Source organism: Coturnix japonica, chromosome 4, assembly GCF_054131305.1.
Source record: "Coturnix japonica strain WE chromosome 4, WE-NBRP24, whole genome shotgun sequence".
Taxonomy (NCBI): Eukaryota; Metazoa; Chordata; class Aves; order Galliformes; family Phasianidae; genus Coturnix; species Coturnix japonica.
The window spans coordinates 71023549-71039970 of NC_140666.1; the positions used below are offsets into that span (position 1 = coordinate 71023549).

Here is a 16422-nt window from a genome sequence, read left to right on the forward strand (position 1 = left end):
ATTGGTTGTTGCTAGGGCAGCTTGTTCTTGTGAATTACCTGGTCCTGCTTCATGTGCAGTGTTTGTATCAGAAATAATGAAGAGCAGTCTCCTGGCTGTCACACACATCTGTTCCATTAATTACAAGCATATTTTTGTTACATCTACTTAATTTCCAGAAAACTCAACTAAAATAAACTTGCGTTTGCAAGTCTTCAAAGGTAATGCTAGAGAAAAACCCAGATGTGTTTGTTCTGGGTATGCATTCCTTGTATAGCACACACAGAATGTGTGGATATAAACAGGAAATAGTATTTTGATAGTGGTTGCTGCTGTACAGAATGTTCTATGGAGTAGAAGTTGTCTAGTTGGTGATAAATTCCCATTTCTTAGCCTTATTTGGGGCAGGGGCTTCTGCAATCCCATCCCAATTGTTCACCTAGCAATTTCTGTCAGACAGGGCTATGGAAATGCTTTTAATCTGCAGCTGACCTGTTTCAATAGCCGAATTCAAAACTTTTACCTTTGTTTTCCCAGAAATTGTTGAATAGTTCCTATGAGCAGGAATGTCTTCCTCCCGTTTCTGTAGCATAGAGCTGGTCATATGGTGAGGAGCAGTGATCTGAGCGGTCTGGTAGCAGTGCTGGGGCTCCTTCCTGTTTGTAAGGGAACTGTAAGTGTAACAACTGATTGATCAGGCATGCTGCTGTGGCAGTAGGCATGACAAACAGGTTGCTTCAAGGAAGAAGCGTTAAGGTGTTAGTGGAAAAGTTCAAGTTCTTACATACATGAAATAGAATCACAGAATCACAGAATGACCCGTGTTGGAAGGGACCTCAAGGATCATGTAGTTCCAACCCCCCTGCCTGGCAGGGCCACCAAACATACACCTTTACTAGATCAGGTTGCCCAGGGCCCCGTCCAACCTGGTCTTGAACACCTCCAAGGACGGAGCATAATAAGCGAGGGATGCCTGGCGAGCAGGTAAACTTCTGGTGTGTTGGGAAGTTCATGAACCCAGGATGAAACCAGCCTGAGGACCTGTCTGATAAAGCATCTGTTGAATGCCACTTAGTGCAATCTGAGTGGCTTTGTTTCCTAATGACCATTTTAGTGTTCTTATCCATCTTTCTCTGTTTACGTTTATATACAGCTGTCCCAAAGTGCTGTATTTTGTTCTTGTCGAGCACTTGCAGGGTGTAAATGCTTCCAATTCTGTTGTTTCTAGGAAGGACATAATTAAAGTAAAGCTCCAGTCATCCGTGGTGCTTAGTGCTGGCATCATAAATGACTCAAATCCACATCCTTTTAATTAAAACTTAATTATATTTACTCTACTTCCCTCTAATTGGGGGAAAGCAATATCCTGTTGTAACCAATTAAATAGCAATATTAAAAAAAACGTGAATAAGGAGGAAAATAGAATCTTGCACGCAGATTATGTGATAACAGGGGGAAATGAAGATTCTTTTTTAGCTTAGTAGCGGCCTTTAGATTTAAAAAGTTCATGGTTGTCCAACTGAATGTCTTCTTCTTGAACAAGTGAATGTAATTATTTTGACTTGAACTTGTTTCTACTAAGTGCATTTTACTGCTGTGAATGTATTTTTCTCATTTAAACTGGAAATATTAAAAGAAGCAAAATAATTCTGAAACCGGGTTTGAGATGAGCAGTCTCATGTCCAGACCTCACGCTGCCGTAGGCCAGGAGCCTGAAGCAGTTGGTATCTGACTCCGGATAGATAATAGTTGAAGTGAGCTAAATGGCAATAAAGGATCTACTGCTGCCTGAGCAAAACGCGTAATTGGGCTGAGAAGAATGAAGCTTTCAGAGGGACCTGGCCTTGAGTTTTGTCTTTCATATATTGCCTCGTGAATTGAATTGGCTGAAATTCCATTTACAGCTGGCTATTTTTTTTATCTTCAGGCACTCTTGATTGAACCGCTGAACCAATTTCTGCCCTTGCATTACTTTGCTCTATTTTTCTTTCTCTGAACTTTCACAGGGATGGTCAGGATCCCTGTTGATTTATGGCGTGTGCTGCTCAGTAAGTGACCAGGAGCAGAAGTTACAGCTGGTGCCTAAAATGCTCAGGTTGTCTCTGTCTATTGAGAAAAGGTGAACCAGAAGGAAAGATCCATAACTTGTTATAAAGCAGAGATGGCAAGCATACAGTGTAATTTAAACTTAGAGAAGTGAGTAAGAAAACAATGTTTTTTGCATGAAAGGAAGTATGGGAGTTTAACGTAGTGGCTGGAAAATGAACGTATGGTAACAACAGTACTGTGAATTGAAATGTAATTATAAAGCAGCTTAGAACGAGCAGTCAGAACATCTACATCTTGAGAAGTAAAACCAGACTTCAGTTAGAGGCATGCAAATAAGACCACCTCTGTTTCTTTCCAGTCAGTGTCCCTTGCTCCTTTCATGTTGTCTGTTCAGTTTAGGGCTTTACTTGCAGTTTGCTTCTGATGCCTTTCACACTCTTGAATTCTGAGGAGATTTCACAAGAAAGTGCTTTTACCACTAATCCACAAGTTTTTCCAGCGATGTTTGTCTTGTGTGGCGTTATGTTAATCTGGCTGTTTGGCAGTGGTATCTGTAGCTTTTTGTATGCTTCAGTGACAGGGTTTCATTTGTATAACTGTCAGCCAGGCTTCACAAGGTGACACACAACTCTTGGAACTCCTTGGTGCTCTTTTTTGTTGATTTGACTGTGTGAGGAGTTTGGGTCCAGAATGAATGGAAGATGATCAAGCTTTCCTTCCTGTTTTCATTGCTAGTTAAACAACATACTGACTATTATAGGAGAATCCTAAGAGCTGAAACTGAGTTTTGGCTTTGTTCAGTGATCTGTGAGCTAATACTGCTGCTGTGTATGCTGCAGCAGTCAATTTATTCAGACTTAGCTCTGCTATCTGGATGTTAATATTACATTAGGGAACGTGACTATCTTTTTTTATTATTATTATTTTCAACTTCTAAGCACACCTAATATTTTCATAGGGTCTGTGTTAGTGCAGCCTGACCAAAGTAATTCTCTGGACAATATTAGAAGCACATGTCAGAAGTAATACAATGTTCTTCATATTTAGATGAAGAGGATGACTTTGTCAATAAGAGGATTTCCCTGAAACCTAAGGAGAACGGGACATCAGTAGGAGCAGGAGCAGCTACAGTGAAAAAAGGAGATGTAAAGCCACAGGCTAAAATCAAACCATTATCTCCAGTGAAACTGACTCCCACCTCAGCTCTTGATTACTTTGGGACAAGAAGTGTCCAGCGATCAGAAAAGAAACTGGTAGCAAGTAAAAGGAAAGAAGTGAGTACTGATGGTGTGTTCTTGAGGTTGCTAGAACACAAAACAAGGGCTAACTTAATGACCTTCAGAAGATTCTTCTTTTTGTATTACTTAAGTTTACTTTTTCATAACCACTCAAGTGTAAGGGTAGTTTTGATGAGATGTACAAGCATATCAAGTCTGCAAATACAGTCATGGAGTAGTACTTCTATATTTGAGAAGACGGCATAAAGTTGGAAGTAGTGCTTTCTCTATTGCTTTTCCCCATGTAACTATTCTTAAAATATTAAAGCAGTTTTCTGAGAGTGAATGAGAGGGGTAGCTTACAGTTTGGAGAAGGTTGAAGCTGGGGTGTGGGGAGGTTGTGCAGGGGGAAGAGGAATGATGTTGTTTTCCAGAGCTTTATAGTGTGTGTATTCGTGGGATAACAAAGCATCAAACCAAGTGTGGAGGAAGTTCCCAATTGACAGTGTAGTTGTTGACTCTGTCAAGCTGACCAGCTGTGGTAGTTTTAGAGATGTTCAGTGCTATTTGAAGAAATTAAATACATGTTTTGAATGGTAAAATCTCTTGAAAACAGCCCTGGTTAAAAGTGTGTAGGTTAGGAAGCCGGGGATACTGTGCTGCATGTCTACTTACCAGTCCTTTTCTAGCAGCACACAAAATGAATTTTTATAAAATATTGGGGAAACTGAACTGTTGGTCTTTTTTTCTTACATACAGCCTCCACAAAGCAGAGACAGCACACTGGATGATGAGGCCATTGCTAGGCAACTGCAGCTTGAAGAAGATTCAGAGGTAAAAGCTGTATAAATCTGTTGCTGTCTGCCACGGGCAGTTTGTTTCACTTAAAATTTTAAGAAACGAAGGTAGACGCTTTGTATATACTATGAATTACACATGCACACACATCTCTGTTTTGCTTGAACTCTTGCAGATAAGTGCAGATGTAGTCAGACTGTGATGTTTATGGGCATTACTTCAGTTACGTAAATAGAACCTGTCTCACCTATTTTCTGTCTCTGCAGACTGTTTCTACCCATGCGAATAATCTTGTTTTTCACATATAACTCATTTTCTGCTTCCTCACAATTGTATGTGTTTTATTTCCTGAGGCAAAGGTATACTTGTCTCACATGTTGGCTTTACTCTGGGAAAACTGATTCACTTCCCACTGGTAATATTGAACATCCTTAGAAATAGAGATCTTAGGTGCAAAATGTGATCTTATCCTCGGCATCCCCAAGGGTGCGATGAATCTGGCTTTATTGTTTTCATAGAATCATAGAATCACAAGGTTGGAAAGGACCTACAAGATCATCTAGTCCAGCTGTCCTCCATTTACCATACCTACAGGAAACCCCTAAGCCATATCTCCTAGCTCCCTATCCAGACACCTCTTGAACACTGCCAACAACAGGGATGGAGATTCCACCACCTCCCTGGGCAGCCATTCTAATGCCTGACCACTCTCTGAGAGAAAAAGTTCCTTCTTATGTCCAGTCTGAACCTCATCTGATACAATTTGTGGCCATTTCCTTGGGTCCTGTTGCCTGGCAGAAGAGGCCAAGCCCCTCCTCATCACAACCTCCCTTCAGGAAGTTGTAGAGTGCAATGAGGTCTCCCCTGAGCCTCCTCTTCTCCAGGCTAAACAATCCCAGCTCCCTGAGCTGCTCCTCATAAGACTTGTGCTCCAGACCCCTCACAAATTTTGTTGCCCTTCTCTTGACACGTTCCAGGGCTTCAATGTTTTTCTTGTAGTGAGGAGCCCAAAACTGAACACAGTACTTGAGATGCAGCCTCACCAGAGCCGAGTACAGAGGGATGATCACCTCTCTGCTCCTGCTGGCCACACTATTTCTTATACAGGCCACGATGCTGTTGGCCTTCTTGGCCACCTGTCGGCTCATATTCAGCTGAGCATCAACCAACACCCCCGGTCTCTTTCCTCTTCACAGTCATCCAGCCACTCAGCTCCGAGCCTATAGCGCTGCATGGGGTTAGTGTGGCCAAAGTGCAGGACCTGGCACTTGGCCTTGTTGAACCTCAGCCCAGCAATCCAGCCTATCCAGATTCCTCTGAAGGGCCTCCCTACCCTCAGGCAGATCAATACCACCTCCCAACTTGGTGTCATCTGCAGGCTTACTGAGGGTACTCTAGATCCCCTCATCCAGGTCATCAATGAAGTTGTTAAAGAAGATGGGCCCTAGAACCGACCCCTGGGGGACACCACTTGTAACGGGTCACCAGCCAAACTTAACTCCATTAACCACTTCCCTCTGGGCACAACCCTCTAGCCAGTTCCTTACTCAGAGAAGGGTATACCTGTCTAGGCCATGGACAGCCGGTTTCCTCAGGAGAATTGGAAACTTAAATAATATGTTATGAAAACTGAGGTGATTCCAACAAAAGCAACAACTGTATCTATAACTCTGTAATCATCTAACATATCATCAAGGGAATGTACATTGTCAGGTGTGTATCTGCCTCAGTCTGGTCTGTGTTTGGTAATCTCTCCCTTTCCCCTAGCTCATTGTAACCAAGGAAGACATTCCTTTAATCAATATGGGCACATAAAAACAGTGCCTGTGGCATATTGTTGTTATGAAGTCATCTACTTGAATCTTACAACGTGACATATTAGACATTAGGATAGTAATGAAACAATTGCTTGTTGTTGTTTTGTTGAAAGAGCATTTATTTACAGTAATGCACACTGTATTAAGGAAGAGAGGTTTTCCCCAAAGAACAGTGTTTGATAGAAGAGGTAGCTTGAAGATTAACTGAAACTGTACATGTTGCATTCACCTTCCTATGTGAAACAAAGTTCTGAAGGGACAGAAAATGTCTTTGAAAGCAGATTTTATGGGGCTATTAATGTGTCTGGTGTAACAAACTCAAACTCTAGTTTGCTCTAGTTATGTCATATCTGGAGAAACAAGTCATTCTGTGGTGACTTCAGAGATTTGTTTGTACCTGGTAGTCTGGTAGGATACTCCCCCGAACTATCTGCCATCTTACTTTAGATATTCTATCTTGAATAGTAGAGAGTCTTAAAAGATAGAAGAACTGAAACTTGTCAAATGCGAATCTAAAACCTTTTTTCTCTCCTCCCAGCTGGAGAGGCAGCTGCACGAAGATGAAGAATTTGCTAGAACTTTGGCAATGTTGGATGAAACGCCGCAGAAGAAAAAGGTTGAATTCTTCTTAAGCTTTAGAGTTCAGAAATTGTATTACTAGGAGTTATCTTACTGAGACACCTCATCTATGTCTAAAATTATAAATGCCTTAGGTCAGCTTCAGCTGCTCTGTTTTCTGAGGAGCAGATCTAGCAAAATGAGTCAAGGGCACAAGATGGTGAGAAGTGATGGGACAGAAAGGGAGGGAGAACGCTCCATCTTTAGAGAGAAGGAGCAAGCGGGGATCTTCAGTTTTATCTCTAACCCAGTGGTGGGAGTTCTCCTCATTACAATAGTTTGTGGCATGAGGTGCAAGAGCACTTACGGTACAGTAAAATAGTTCCTGTGTTATACATCCAGGGTTTTGGAGTTTAGAATAGAGTCGAAACATATTGTAACCTGGAAGTTTGTCTGCTGTTTGAATTAAGGAACGATTATGTGTATGGCTGAGTGTAGAATTTGCTCATCTGCTTGCCTTTGTGTAGAAGTGTATTCTCACTTGTGGTAGGGATCAGCTTTTTTGTACATATCATTCAGTCTGATATACTTAACAGTTGGAAAACAAAGGGTTTGGGCTTAATGGTATTTTGGGACATACATTTCTGACTGTTGCATCATTTATTTGCTTAGGCTCGGAGAGATTCAGGGGAGCAAACAGTGTTGAGCATCAAGAGCAGTCCTAATGTGACAGAAAGATGCAAACAATCCCCAAGAGGTGGGTTTCTAATAGCATGAATTGGTGAAATGTTTTCAAACTTCAGTATGTCCTTACCTATGCACTCTCACTCCTCTGCCTCTTTCAAGCGAAAGCAACAAACTCGGCAGGTGAAGTAAAAGAACAAACCAAGTCTGAAAATTCAAAAGAGCCTGATTTACATCCACCGTCATCTGCTGGTAAGATAGCAAGGGCACTGACGGAGAAAACCTTGCCTTTGAAACCTACTTCAAAGCTTGCGGCTCTCAAACAGAAGGAGGAGACGACTAAAAAGGAAAGTGGCGCTCAAAATTTACCATCAAAAGATAAAAATGCTGTGGGGAAAGAAGAGAAAAGAACACCCAAGGAGAAAATTTCTCCCAAGAAGGCTGAGGTAGGAGCTGTTCATGTGAACATAATTGGCTTGGTGGAGCTTACAGGAAAACAGTTTTCAGTTCTTTCTGTATGTGTGCCACTGTTGTATCCAGGTATGGGGGCTTTTTTTGTATCCTTTGGGTGATTTTGAAGAATTTAGAATCTTATCAGAATTCGAGTTCCCAGCAACTCTAGAAATGTATGAGGTAAATTAGCTGGAAAAATACAGATTAAGCACATCGAGGAACTGAGCACTCTTTAATGCTCACTAAGATATGCACAAGCACTGAAAAATCAGTTAAGTGCTTTTTTTTCTCATTTGACTTCCCGTGTAATGCAGAGTTTTTGACAGCAAATGAAACTATGTGAGCGTAGGTGATCTTGTGAATGCTGTACTTCAAAAGACACACCACTTCTTTTCTTCTCCCCTCCCAATGAGGTTTCCTGTTTATGAAGTACGTTGGTAAAATGGAATAGAGCTCAGTGTTCTCTTAACTGTCTGATTCAGTAACAAGTTATTGAACATATTCCAGCAGTTGTTGGCAACTTCAAAATCTACTTTTTAATCAAAATAAAAATACCTTTTTGTTTTTGTCTTTTTCTTTTAACATTTAAATAGCAGTTGTGATTCAGAGAGGAAAGCCTGTAGCATTTTAACAGTGCAAGAGGTAATGGCTGCCGGTTGTACTGGAGGAGATTGAGGTTGGATAGTAGGAAAAACTTCTTCTCCAGAAGAGTGGTGATGCAGTGGCACAGAACGCTGAGGGAAATGGAGTCACCATCTCTGGAGGCGTTCAAGAACCGTATAGATGTGACACTGAGGGACGTGGTTAATGGGCGCAGTGGTGATGGGTTGATGGTTGGACTTGATGACTTTGAGGTCTTCTCCAACCTTGATAATTTCATTATTATTATTTTTTATTACCTGAATTAAATGTTTTAAAAATGAAAAGCTTCTATGATTTATAATTTACTTCTAGTATTTCTACTTCTTACTATAGCATAGATCTTGTCAGTAAAAAAGTGACCATCATTCTGGAATCAAATTGGATGTGATTTCAAAGCAATAACTTGCTACTAAAATGAGCGCATATGCGCTGAATACACATAAAGGTACAGAAAACTGAGAATACCAAATTCTTTAAATAAAACAAAGTGTAACTGAAACAACCCACCATAAGGAACCTTCTCACTCTCCCCACCCCAGAGAAAAATAACTCACAGCCTCCTCTCCCAAACAGCAATGAAAAATCCAGTGGGATTTGGTGTTACTTTTTAATCAATGTTTAATCTTTGTTGCATAAAAGTTATTTGCGCTGCGGTCCTTGAGTTTTTCATTGCAGTTTATTTGTTTTATAAACATCTTTTTATATGTGCCACGTATTTATTTTTCTTTTACCCAAGTCTATAAGTCCTGAGGACTCTGAAAAGAGACGAAACAACTATCAAGCCTACCGAAGCTTCCTCAATCGTGAGGGTCCGAAGGCTCTGGGTTCCAAAGAGATACCTCAAGTAAGCTTGGCTACAGTAGAGTTTCTGTATGTAGAGGTGGTGTGCATCATAGGCTTCTGATTATTAGTGATCTAACAAGCGTCTACTGCGCTATTTGAGTTACTTTTAATGGGGGGGAAGCTAAACTGTAATGCTGAACAGTGATCAAACTCAAGAAAATATACTGAGAAATGAAATTCCTTATCAGGCTTATGAAGCCGCACTGATGTAAATTAGTTACTGGTCTTAATGTTTGAAGGTTGCCGTCACTCCTTTGACTGACACTGCTGAGCTTGAAGCACACATTGTTAGGGGTATGATAGGGTCAGGTGAACAACGTGTGAAGTACTGTTGAGGGCTGTTCCTTCTAATAGTTTCTGAACTTCTACACATGTTATCTATAGCCATGTGGATTAGGTTAGTTTTTAACATTTCATAGAGCACTTGACATGGTAGACATGATTTTTAGGAAACCTCGCGGTCGAAGGAGTATTTGTAGGACTGCATCCCTGACCCGTATTTTCCATGTTATGGTTGTCAGGGAGCTGAAAACTGCTTGGAAGGCCTGACATTCGTAATTACAGGAGTTCTGGAGTCCATTGAAAGAGATGAGGCCAAGTCTCTGATTGAACGTTACGGGGGAAAAGTAACTGGCAATGTCAGCAAGAAGACAAACTATCTGGTTATGGGACGAGACTGCGGACAGTCTAAATGTGAAAAGGTGAGAGTTGTGTCTGAGGGAAGCGGAAGCAAAAATAAATCATTTACTTGTGTTGGCTTGTTTCATATCTCTTCTGAAAAGAGTGAGTACTACAAATGTGTGCTGAAAAGGAGAAGTTACTCAGCATTGTTAGGATTTCAGTCTATTTTTATTTATACACACACACTGAGAACAACAGCCTTATGTTGCCTTTATTTTGTGTTCCTAAATGTAGCCTTTACTAAAAGGATTTTGAAGTGAATTTTGTAACTCTCATTTGCCTTACTCTTATTTTTCCCCTCAGGCATCTACTTTAGGGACTAAAATTATTGATGAGGACGGTCTATTTGAGCTTGTTCGAACTATGCCAGGCAAGAAGTCCAAGTATGAGCTGGCAGCTGAAACGGAGGTTGGTTTGTTTGGTTATTCTTCTTTTTTAATTGCAGGGTGCTTCGATCTTTTGTTCTCCTAACAGCATGTGCCCTACCTGTGATTGTCAGCTTGATGTCTTAGGTTAAATGTATTGAAACTGAAAAATCGTAACTGTGTTTTAAAAATTGTACTTTGGACTGATCAGGTTTATTCCAACCTTTCGTACTCTGACATTGTTTTACATGTTTAGGTATCTTAGGTAGCTGTCCGAGAGATTGTTGTATCTGCTTCAATGGTTTCGGTTTTTAGCGTTCTTTGATTTGATATGGTACCCAGAGACTGTACTGGGTACATGTTAGAGCTGTAAGTAACCACGTGTTTAGATAACAGGCTTAATCCTTATCTGGAGCTTACTGGTCTGTTCTCTACAGCCTGACAGTCACCGGTTTCAGGTTATTTCTTTCCATAACACATCACTCTCAGTGAGTAAGGAGAGTGCTGGAGCTTGGAATACTGCTGGACTGACCAGAACACTTCCTGCCTGTGTAGTGGGTTGTGCTACAGAACCAGGTGGCATTGCGTTAAACAGTGGTTTATTTTTCAGAGGATGTTCTTTGATTTACTCAGGGACGTTTATCAGGACACAAACTCTGTGACTTTCTTATGCATGCCTCTGCTTATGTTCAAGCACAGCATGTTAATTTGTTTGTTTAATTTTCCTAAGGCAAAGAAAACAGAGTCAAGACATATAAAGACGCCACAGAAAACTGAGTCTGGCAAAAGGAATTTTAGTCCTCTCAAAAGGGAAGCTGATAGGAAGAAAAGTAATTGTACACCTGAAAAGGGAGGTACCTTCAAACCTGTCAAGAAAGAAGCTGCTGCCATTCGAAAGCTTAAGGACTTCGAACGTCAAACTGTGGAGAAGAACGAAGCCCCCAAACCTAAGGGTTCTGAGAGCAGCGAAAATAGAACAGAGGTGTTACTATGGGTGGATAAATACAAGCCTGCGTCACTTAAGGCGATAATTGGACAGCAGGGTGAGCAAAGCTGTGCCAATAAACTCCTCCGATGGCTCCGAAGCTGGCACAAGAATACCTCGGAAGATGGACAAGGTGATGAGCATGGTTAACTTCTTGCTGTTGTACCGTGCCGGTTGCAGTGCTTGGTACCATGTGCTGGCAGGGGTCCTCAGTGACAGGAGAGCAACTCTGCACATCAGGAACGACTCTAAATTCAGATGCGGATTTTTACAAACAGTTGAGCCTGAGTTTTCTGTTGAAGCAGTTGCTCTCTTACCCCCCTCCTTCTGTCTGAAGATACTGTGTGGTATTTTCTTAAGTGTGGCTGTTTTCCAAAGCAGATGAAAATAACCTAGCAGTAATAGCTATATAAAGGGCCTCACATCCAGGCTATTCAGTTCTTTTTCACCAAGAGAGACAGTGATCAGTGCTAACCTGTCCATACACACAGGGCAAGAGTGTTGTTTCTTATGATACCATTGTCAGAAAATTGCTGAAATAGTAGTATTGTGTTAATATTTCAGTTTACGATCTTACCTCATACAGTTTAATCTGCTTTTGCCCATATGCTTAGGATGCACATATGCACATATATCTTATTTTTATACTCATATCAAGCCTTGAATGTGAAACTCCTGTACTAGTTGATATCTTTAAAGGTTTACATAACATGTGCAGTTCATATATGTATGTAAAACCTAGAATCTTCTCTTATAGCAAAGCCCAACAAATCTGGAGGCAAAGATGATGGTGCTGGTTTTAAAGCAGCATTACTTTCTGGTCCACCTGGAGTTGGTAAAACTACCACAGCTTCTTTAGTTTGTAAGGTGAGTCCTTGTTAATTATTGTCTCCCAACACTTGATTTTATTCTGTTCCTGTATACGGGTGTGTGCAGGTGGTTGTTCCCCAAATGACCAGGTTCTGCACCCAGCCTAGTCAGCGCAGACTTAAGAGGTGGCCGAAAGGAGGGCCACAAAGATGGTCAGATGCCTTTAAAGCTACGTTATTAATAGTGGTGCTGCAGTGAGGTACAGATGATTCTGTTCTTAAGAACAAACCTCTGAAGAATTCTCAGGAAGGTACCACTAGCTTGCAGGGGTTGGGAGGAATTAGCAGCTGTCTGGTCTTTTGTGCTGGGAAGTGAAGCTTACCTACTCTCTACAATTCAAATGTTAGAAGTAACTTTGGCTTTGCATTCTTTCGTCCCTCCCTCCCTCCATTCCCAGAGGCCTTAGAGCTTTGTGCCAACCCAAGGGTCGATAACCCAGAGCTGGTTTCCCTGGCTGTTGCTGCACCTGGAGCTGAACGTGCTGACTTGTGCTATGTTTGCACTGCTGCAGTCTTTTGTTTTGGTTTTCCCACCTGGCTCGCACACAGTTGCTGTAGGTCTCTCTGCAGAGTGTTTAGCTCTGCTCTTCAGACGAGACTAACAGAACTGGGTTACCCAAGCTACAGGAATAAAGCTGTGGTGCAGTGCAATGCTGCAGCTCTGTGTCTGTGCTGGGAGAGTTTACTGATAAAGGAGCGGCTGCTTTATGTTCCTTCAGGGACTGCAGGCAGTCAAGCCCTGCTGTGAAGTGGTGCAGCTGCAGAGGGAGTCATGTATTTTCTAGCTGCTAAATAGTTGGAAGCTTTTCTTTCCATCAGCTTTCTGAGGGATGTTGGCATGTTTCTTTTCCTGACTGTGCATGAGATTTTGATACGCATCTGGGAATGCCATGGGGTTTCTCCAGCCTTGGCTCATAGTTCTGTTTCTGTCCTGTGGGACAGTTCAGGTGTATCCTTCACAGCAAAATCTGTGTCTTTTGGGTTTTTTAAGGGGTCAGGGTGGGGTGGGAGGTGCAACAGTTCTCTTTTTGGCACGTCTGTGCTGTGTTTGATTATAAGTATTTCTGGGTGTGAGAATATAGTAGGATAAAGGGAGAAGGGAATCAAAGCCACAGATTAGATCTGGAAATAGTGTTGTAAAAGCTTTCTTCTTGAATTCTGTAAGTACTGTTTCTAATTGATATGCTGATGTTCTTCACCAGTCCGTGTGGTCTCACTGTGCTGTGTGGTTTGTATGTTTGGACTAGGAACTGGGGTACAGCTACGTGGAGCTGAATGCCAGCGACACTCGAAGTAAGAACAGCCTGAAGGAAGTAGTTGCTGAATCACTGAACAACACCATCATCAAAGACTTCTGTTCTGGTATGTCTGTTGTTTGAAGGAGGGCTTGGCTGTAGTTACAGGAGGGGCAGAGCTTCCTTACTGTGCAGTCATGTTAGGAATTGAATATGCTCATCACGTGGAGGTGATCAGGCTCAAATAAGAATGGCATAATTGAGTAAGCTGTGCTAATTCATCCTCAGCATAGGATTAAATCCTGTTATTCAGAGGATAAACTGTTAATCAGCACAAACAACTGAAGGACTCTGCAGTTGTTCTTCTGTCGCCCAGCGCTTAATTCTTGGACAGTGACACAAGTTACAGCCCTATTCTGTGAACATAAACTCCATATCAGCACATTGGCACAGCAAGGACAGAAGGTTCATCACTGCTTCACTTGTCTAGGTTGGGCTTTCATGATGTGTAAAACATTGGGAAAAACTCTGAGCAAGACCCTATTTTATTCCCTTAAGGAATAAAATATTGTGTTGCAATCTCATTTTCTTGTCCATATTCATTTTCAGGCACATCCTCATCAGTTAGCGGGAAACATGTATTGATCATGGATGAAGTGGATGGTATGGCAGGCAATGAAGACAGAGGAGGGATTCAGGTGAAACTACTACAGTTATTAGCTAATGCCATTGCAGAGTGCAAGCCATATTTCATGCCAGTCTGTTGTCCTCAGCTGTGGGTCACAGTCCCTCCAGAGATCACGGACCTATTGTAGAATTGCATCTTTGTGTAAGAATGACGCATTGATAGAGGTGGAAAAAAGACGTTTAGTTTAAAAGACAAACAAAACAGTAAATCTCTGCAAAACAAATAAACACACGAACCTTAGCTCAGGTGTGTGCACCACGGATGTTTATTCTTGGGCAGGTGAGTTTATCACAGGTTCTGTGCAGCTGATGTCTGCCAGCACTGGGAGGGCTGTAATCCAGCTTGGGACAGTTACTTTCTTCAGTAGACAATGGTCACTGCAGTACTTTGATGATGGAGAGCATAGAGACCTTTAGCTCACACGCAGGCATTTACCTGGCATGACCTGAAATTGACCTGAATTTCACCTCTCTTAGAACAGCTGAAGTTTGCTACGGCAACTTAAGCTGAGTGTGCAGAGCTGAGCTGTGTGAGCAGGGAACGGTTGATGATCTTTTTACTTCTGCTTCCTCATTGCTTTTGTGGCAGGGAGTGGTTGGAGATGGGCACTCCCTCTGCGCAGTGTGGGTCAAACTGGGCTTTGGTTGGGTGCCAGCGCTATTGGAGCTCAAGAGAATAACAAGCAGAAAAAGTAGGAAAAAGGGCCAACATTTTCGCTATGGAAATACACTTACAGCAGGGAGATAGTTTATGGGCTTCAATCTGAAAAGGATCTGATTTAAGGCAGGGTCTGATGCTGCTTGATATGACATCTTAAGCACTCTCATCTTTGGAGGTATTTGATGCAGTTGTTATGATGTGTTTATATCACAGGAGCTGATTGGTCTGATTAGACACACAAAGATACCCATCATCTGTATGTGTAACGATCGGAACCACCCGAAAATGCGTTCCTTGGTCCACTATTGTTTTGATCTTCGTTTTCAGAGGCCTCGTCTAGAACAGATTAAGGTAAAGATGGCTGCGTGGTTTGCACTGAATTACCAGCAGCAATCTGTCTCCATGTGGCACAGTTCATACAGAACTGGAAAACACCGCTTGAAACGCAGCAGGTCACCTCACTGGGTTACTGTCCCACATGGGGCTCTCTGGCTTCTGGGAGGGAGGACTCAAGTATCTCAACTAAGTTGACTTGTGTGTTCATAACCCAAAACAAACAACCCAACACACTGATAGTGTGCGCTGTGAGGGAAAGAATGAATAAGAACTCTGTCATTTTCTCAGAACTGTTTGTGTTACAGGGCGCCATGATGTCTATTGCGTTTAAAGAGGGTTTGAAGATTCCACCACCTGCTATGAATGAGATAATCCTGGCAGCAAATCAAGACATCAGACAGGTTGGTGCCATTTCAGCACTAGAATGAATTTAGGTGTAGGGATTGGGCTTTCTTTTTTTTTTTCTTCTGAAGTCTTTAAGTGTTTTTGTGCTACCAAATTGTCACTTTCGTTTTCTAGGTTTTGCATAACCTCAATATGTGGTGTGCAAAAGATAAATCATTGACTTACGATGAGGCCAAAGCAGACGCCAGCAGAGCCAAAAAGGATATCAAACTGGTATGTGTAAAATATGGGCTGGCTGCTATTGTGATGTTCCAGAGCAGTACTGGGCTTTGTAAGCATCTTCTGAAGGAAGGCACTAATAGCCTAAATGTGTGAGGTGCTGTCAAGTGTTTTGAGTACACGTCAGTCTCGCCACAAGTAGTGGGACAGCAGATAATCCAGCACTGACTTGCAAGTTTTGACGTGCCGTATAAGTAAGATGCTCACTTCATCTCAGCCTTCTCACTTTGACTGCTGTCTTTAGGAGGAGATTCTTTTAATCTTGGAACTCAGTTCTCAGAACTGGCAAAGCACCACTGAAAAGGCACATATAAAAGTGCAGTACTGGACACTGAGCTGGTGCTGAATCCAGATATTGCTGCGTACAGTCGCTGTAGTGATTCTCTTGACTGTGTGCTGAGTGTTTGTTTGCCTTGCAACCCACTTCTTGAAATACCTTTATCCTTTAGGGCCCTTTCGATGTTGTCCGGAAGGTTTTTGCTGCTGGAGAGGAGGCTTCTCGAATGTCTCTTATAGACAAATCAGATCTCTTCTTCCATGACTATTCCCTAGCACCCCTATTTGTCCAGGAGAACTATGTGCATGTGAAACCTGCTGCTGCTGGGTGAGTTATTCCAGACCCTGAATCCATGGTGAACTTTGTGAGGAGGAAGGTTAAGATTAAAACCTGCTTGTATATATTTTGCTGTGTACTAAGATCAATTTTTTCCCCCCCAGAGGAGATCTGAAGAAACACTTGATGCTCTTGAGTAGAGCTGCTGATAGTATATGTGATGGTGATCTGGTGGACAAACAGATTCGTACCAAGCAAAACTGGAACCTTCTACCAACACAGGTGAGAACTCAGCTCTCATTTCATGTGCACCCCGGTGTGGGGGCAGTGTGTGAGACTCAAACCTCATAATGTCAGTGCATTCATGACCTATTATAGAGTAGAGC

The 16422-nt window shown here is 42.0% G+C and overlaps 1 protein-coding gene across 1 annotated transcript in view; it reads left to right on the forward strand.

The window, feature by feature from the left end:
* The window catches only part of RFC1 (replication factor C subunit 1), a 30501-nt gene that overhangs the window by 8798 nt on the left and 5281 nt on the right, over nucleotides 1-16422 (forward strand). Inside the window, exons 5-21 of the mRNA XM_015862476.2 lie at nucleotides 3076-3302; nucleotides 4005-4079; nucleotides 6399-6476; nucleotides 7091-7175; nucleotides 7265-7548; nucleotides 8934-9041; nucleotides 9562-9741; nucleotides 10025-10129; nucleotides 10817-11204; nucleotides 11829-11938; nucleotides 13188-13302; nucleotides 13785-13873; nucleotides 14737-14874; nucleotides 15165-15260; nucleotides 15379-15477; nucleotides 15933-16087; nucleotides 16201-16318. Coding sequence (XP_015717962.2) covers nucleotides 3076-3302; nucleotides 4005-4079; nucleotides 6399-6476; nucleotides 7091-7175; nucleotides 7265-7548; nucleotides 8934-9041; nucleotides 9562-9741; nucleotides 10025-10129; nucleotides 10817-11204; nucleotides 11829-11938; nucleotides 13188-13302; nucleotides 13785-13873; nucleotides 14737-14874; nucleotides 15165-15260; nucleotides 15379-15477; nucleotides 15933-16087; nucleotides 16201-16318 — 2450 coding nt within the window. The remainder of the gene's footprint in view (nucleotides 1-3075; nucleotides 3303-4004; nucleotides 4080-6398; nucleotides 6477-7090; nucleotides 7176-7264; nucleotides 7549-8933; nucleotides 9042-9561; nucleotides 9742-10024; nucleotides 10130-10816; nucleotides 11205-11828; nucleotides 11939-13187; nucleotides 13303-13784; nucleotides 13874-14736; nucleotides 14875-15164; nucleotides 15261-15378; nucleotides 15478-15932; nucleotides 16088-16200; nucleotides 16319-16422) is intronic.